The sequence below is a fragment of the Dufourea novaeangliae genome, unplaced genomic scaffold (assembly GCF_001272555.1).
Source record: "Dufourea novaeangliae isolate 0120121106 unplaced genomic scaffold, ASM127255v1 scaffold98, whole genome shotgun sequence".
Classification (NCBI taxonomy): Eukaryota; Metazoa; Arthropoda; class Insecta; order Hymenoptera; family Halictidae; genus Dufourea; species Dufourea novaeangliae.
This window is the reverse complement of record NW_015373981.1, coordinates 295,446-299,830: the sequence shown is the minus strand read 5'-3', so window position 1 is coordinate 299,830 and position 4,385 is coordinate 295,446. Positions and strand designations below refer to the sequence as shown.

Sequence of the window (4,385 nt, the reverse complement as noted above, 5' to 3'; positions counted from 1 at the left end):
GGTACGTACACAATAACGGATATGCGGGTGTTGCTGTGCAAGTGTTTGGTTACGTAAAACATCTGAAAAATTGAAAACAATCGGCCCTTTCCGAGGCCACGAATTTTCCTAACGTAGTAACAACACTTTGGATTAAAAATACAGTAAGTGATTGTGTCGGGTGATCAGTGTTAGTGGTCGTGCAATGAAGCGAGTACGTATTCTGTGGAATAACCAGGACCCACTTGACGTTACAACCCTTAACTTCGGCTGGTGAGGTATACCTGCGATCACCTGCGAACTGGGCCATACCCTGCCATAAACCGTTTGGGCCGTCGATGACCAGGATCGGTACACTGACCTACTGACGCAGGTTTCTACGCTGCAGGTGAATTTCCGTAAGGGTGAGTTCTATTCAGTTTATTGGTCATTATTGTTTTATTAATTTCACCGAACTACAATTACTTCTCGTTTATTCTTTGTTACATTACCTTTTCGTTCACACGTTATTTGAAAAGGAAATTTACAAATTCGTAAAAAGGAATTTACAAAAATGTAAATGTGCATTCGTCTTTTTACGTTAAACATAATTTGCCTACATTTACGTTTCATTCACTAATCTCGTTAAATAACAAAAGACAGATGATAAAAAGTATGATTTTATTTGTTACGTCTTGTTTATTTGCTATTATTATACGCGGTTTCCTGCGATGCATGGTAACCTACTTGTTCGGAGCATCGTAGTACAAGCGTAGCGCGTAGCCACCGCTAGCGCGGGAACTCGGCTGGCAAACTCGCGCTCTGATTGGTCGCGGTTTTTCGTTAATATCTCGTAAACGAAGCCTCAGTTTAAATTTTGGCTAAGGAAAAAGTTGTTCCAATTCACCCCCCGAGTGCCACATTTCCGGGTCGGAGGACATTTTTGGGACACCCTGTAGATACTAAATTTGAAGATTATTTAATGCAGTTCTAATGCAGAATAATTATATTAAAGTCATGTAAAAATAGTGAAAGGTTTTTGCAAAACAAAAATAAGCGTTTGATCAAGAAAATTTTTAACGCTTTCAGTTTTTAACTGTATGTATATTCACTAATTTTATTAAGCAATGCCTTTGATATAGGTATGCATTTAACATTTTAATTACTCTACCTTATTCATTGTATTCCAATCTAATTTGAATCTTTCCATATTAAGAATAACATTTTATATAATATATAAGTACAAATAAAAGTTTCTAATTTATATTGCAAAGCATTCTATTACACTGTTTGACATTTGTTTAGTGAAAAAAAACTAAAGATTTATAGTTGAAAAGTTAAAAACATAAGTGTTCATAGCTGTCTATCTCTATTAAATACTTCATATTAACTAAAAACGAAATAAAAATGTGAAAAACAAACTTTTTCTAATGAGAGGAATATTCATGAAGGAGCAAGACATTTTTTTAAAAAACTGAATTAACTTTATTCCATTACAATATATTCCCTTGTATTCATGTTGGAACTGTAGTTATCATATCATATAATATAATAATTTATTTATAATTCATGTGCATGTAACTTGAAATGGTGTTAATTAATAACAATTAATAATTCAACATTTCTTTTGAAACAGATTTTTAATATTATTGAAGAGTAAACTGATAAATTAATTGAAAGGTCCAAAATTACACGAGAGAAACATACTAGAACAATTGTATTGTACTTCATAGTGATCAAAGTATGTACCAATACTTATAATAATAAGTATATATTAAAATTGATGTATGGCACAACAAAAGAGAAAACTTACAATTTCACTTACATTCTGAATGATTGTATTGATGGCATACAGGTGCCAGTTAACAGAGAAAAGCTGCAATATTATAATAATGTGTAATATTTATTCTGTGGTATGTGATGACACGTTGATACAGATGTATTTAATATTTTAATAACTGTATAACACGTTCACGACGGTGTCGTATTTTGTTTTCCTCGCCATGAGGTGAGTCTATTATTTAGTCTTTCTTTCATCAGGCGCGAATGTACCACCAGTGACACATCCCGTTGTGAACGTGTTAAAGATTACATAAATATCTCGATAAAAATATATGGATTTGAATATTATAACAGTATTATCTTTCATAACATAAAAGTAAAATACTATTTGAATAACATCGACACAAATTACTTTGCTATAAATGGAGAAACCTACCAAAAATGACTTCTATGAAGTAGAGGGTTTCGTACATGCATCTAGAATAGCAGATTAAAGGTATGTGTACATTTTTTACATTTGGAAATACACTACAACTTTGAACTCGTTTCTATAAGAATCACATCTTTTTATCTAATTCATGAAAATTATGACTAATTCACTTAAAATTATGAATTAATTCACTTAAAATTATGCACACTCATAAAAAAAACACATTATGAAATAATAATTGTAGCTTCATTAGTTCTTTGATGCTCACAAAAAAGTTTCACTTTTATTAAAAATACAAATTTTTTGCTATTAAATGACACCTTTCCATCATTAACCCAAAATTATTATAATTTATTTAATTTGCACTATTTAGAGTCATGTGTAGATCATAACCCAGTTGAAGTTTTATTCCAATTTACTTTAGCAGTAGTCTACAAGGCAGCCAGTCTACTGCATTTCTGAAAATGTGTGTGGATTTGCATTTATATTTATGAAGTGGTGTTTTTTTCCACTAATGAAATATGAATTTTATCTCAATACAATGCCTAATTGTTCTCATAAACTTCCATTTAATTAACTCTTACCAGCTCCATAAAAAAAAAGAACACTCCATAAAGTACCTATTTTTTTTTAGTATTCAGACAAAGTAACTCCATAATGTTTATTACAAGAATAAAATTGAAGTAAAAATAAGAAATGCATTTTCATAGTAATTTGTTGTACAATGCTATAGTAATACTGATTAAATCATTATTTATTGATATTAGAACATAGCATTTAAAAAACTCAATGTTTTAACAGAATATATTACAGATTTATGCCACAATTATTTTGTAAATAATTAAATAATATTATACACTATTATATACCACTTACACCAAAATTAAAATATAGATAATAAATTTTTAATTGTAAAAAATCATTAATACATCAACTTTTATTGTGTCTTCATAGAAGTTGCAGTGAAGTATTTACCAATAGTTCTGACAATCATTATAACACTGGAAGAAAATTAATTGCGACAAAAGAATAATTTTTAATAACAAAATAGAATTAAATTGTTAAGAAGTAATACCTAAACAGAGTAACTACTCCAGCTGGCATTATTTTACCACTATGGTACAAACGATAACCCATAACTCCACCAAGAGTAGTACTAGCTCCTAAGAAGACTCCAACATTAGTAGGATCTACTGAGGTTTGGTAAGCTCCATATCCAAGAATGGTTCCAAAGAAAAGTCCAGCACCCAAAGATGGAATAGAATCTAACACAGTAAGCAGTTTTATGTCTCATTCTCAAGAAACATGTTTGTCATTAATTGTCATTAATCATTGATCGAAGCAGGGAAAACTCCTATATAAAAACGCAGGTGATCAAATTATATAGATGACATGTATTTTCTTACTTATCAGATGTAAATCTAATTATTTACAAAATTGAACTTACTTGATTTAATAAAACCAAGTACACCACCTGCGGCTACTGTAGCAGCATATGTGTACGCAAGTATATCAACCGGCATTTTAAATGATATGATTACAGTTTTATTATGAACTTCCCAAAGCAACCGGATTCTTAATGATAAACAAAATGCTTACTTATTTTTTGCATATCACAGTTTTCACCATAGACATATATAATAGACTGCGCGGTCTTAATGGTCTTATGGTAGGAATGAAGTCTGCACTAGAGGGAGGGAACAATAACTGGAGTAGCTTTTCTCTCTTCCTAATGGGCTATTGGTGGAGGATTCTCCTACGTGCTCCTACGGTTGAGTGGAGGCATATATTACATAGATGCAGCCGGTGAATCTCGGCCTCATCTTGTAGCGGCGTCCAGCGTAAGCTTCAAAAACGTGAAATTCAAATTGAGGTATATGATTGTATCACCGACGAGGTATAGGATAGACCTATCATATTATGGGACTGCGTGTCTCATGTTCTGAAATACCGATAGTGTAAAAAGTCAGGGATTATCTGCTGCCCTCTACGTTATGAGAACGTTGAATTTGTGAACTACGTTAAATCCATTCGAGCTCAACTAGTCTAACTTCTACAGTGTTTTCAAGTCTAAAGTACAATGTTGTCAGATCATGAGTGTTCGGTACGTCGGAAAATCATCGAAGGGACCATGGTCGTGAACGGATTCTCTTTCGTCCGTTCACTGTAAAGTAGACGTATTAGAAAGGAGTCCTGGGTTCTTGTCCCGACGGAC

The 4,385-nt window shown here is 32.2% G+C and overlaps 1 protein-coding gene across 1 annotated transcript; it reads right to left on the bottom strand.

Moving 5' to 3' along the window:
* Nucleotides 1-3,107: 3,107 nt before the first annotated feature.
* LOC107187116 (transmembrane protein 14C) lies at nucleotides 3,108-3,693 on the bottom strand. Its single transcript, XM_015575124.1, has 3 exons — nucleotides 3,618-3,693; nucleotides 3,246-3,435; nucleotides 3,108-3,171 (listed from the first exon to the last, which is right to left on the bottom strand). The coding sequence occupies exons 1-3, from the start codon at nucleotides 3,691-3,693 to the stop codon at nucleotides 3,108-3,110; spliced, it is 330 nt and encodes a 109-aa protein (XP_015430610.1).
* Between the last annotated feature and the right edge of the window lie 692 nt (nucleotides 3,694-4,385).

Coding starts and splice junctions, on each gene's coding strand:
- LOC107187116 (XM_015575124.1), bottom strand. CDS start 3,693: ATGCCGGTTGATATACTTGCGTACACATATGCTGCTACAGTAGCCGCA. Junction 3,436..3,617: donor ACTTGGTTTTATTAAATCAA/GTAAGTTCAATT, acceptor TTACTGTGTTAG/ATTCTATTCCATCTTTGGGT. Junction 3,172..3,245: donor GGAGTAGTTACTCTGTTTAG/GTATTACTTCTT, acceptor ATTTTCTTCCAG/TGTTATAATGATTGTCAGAA.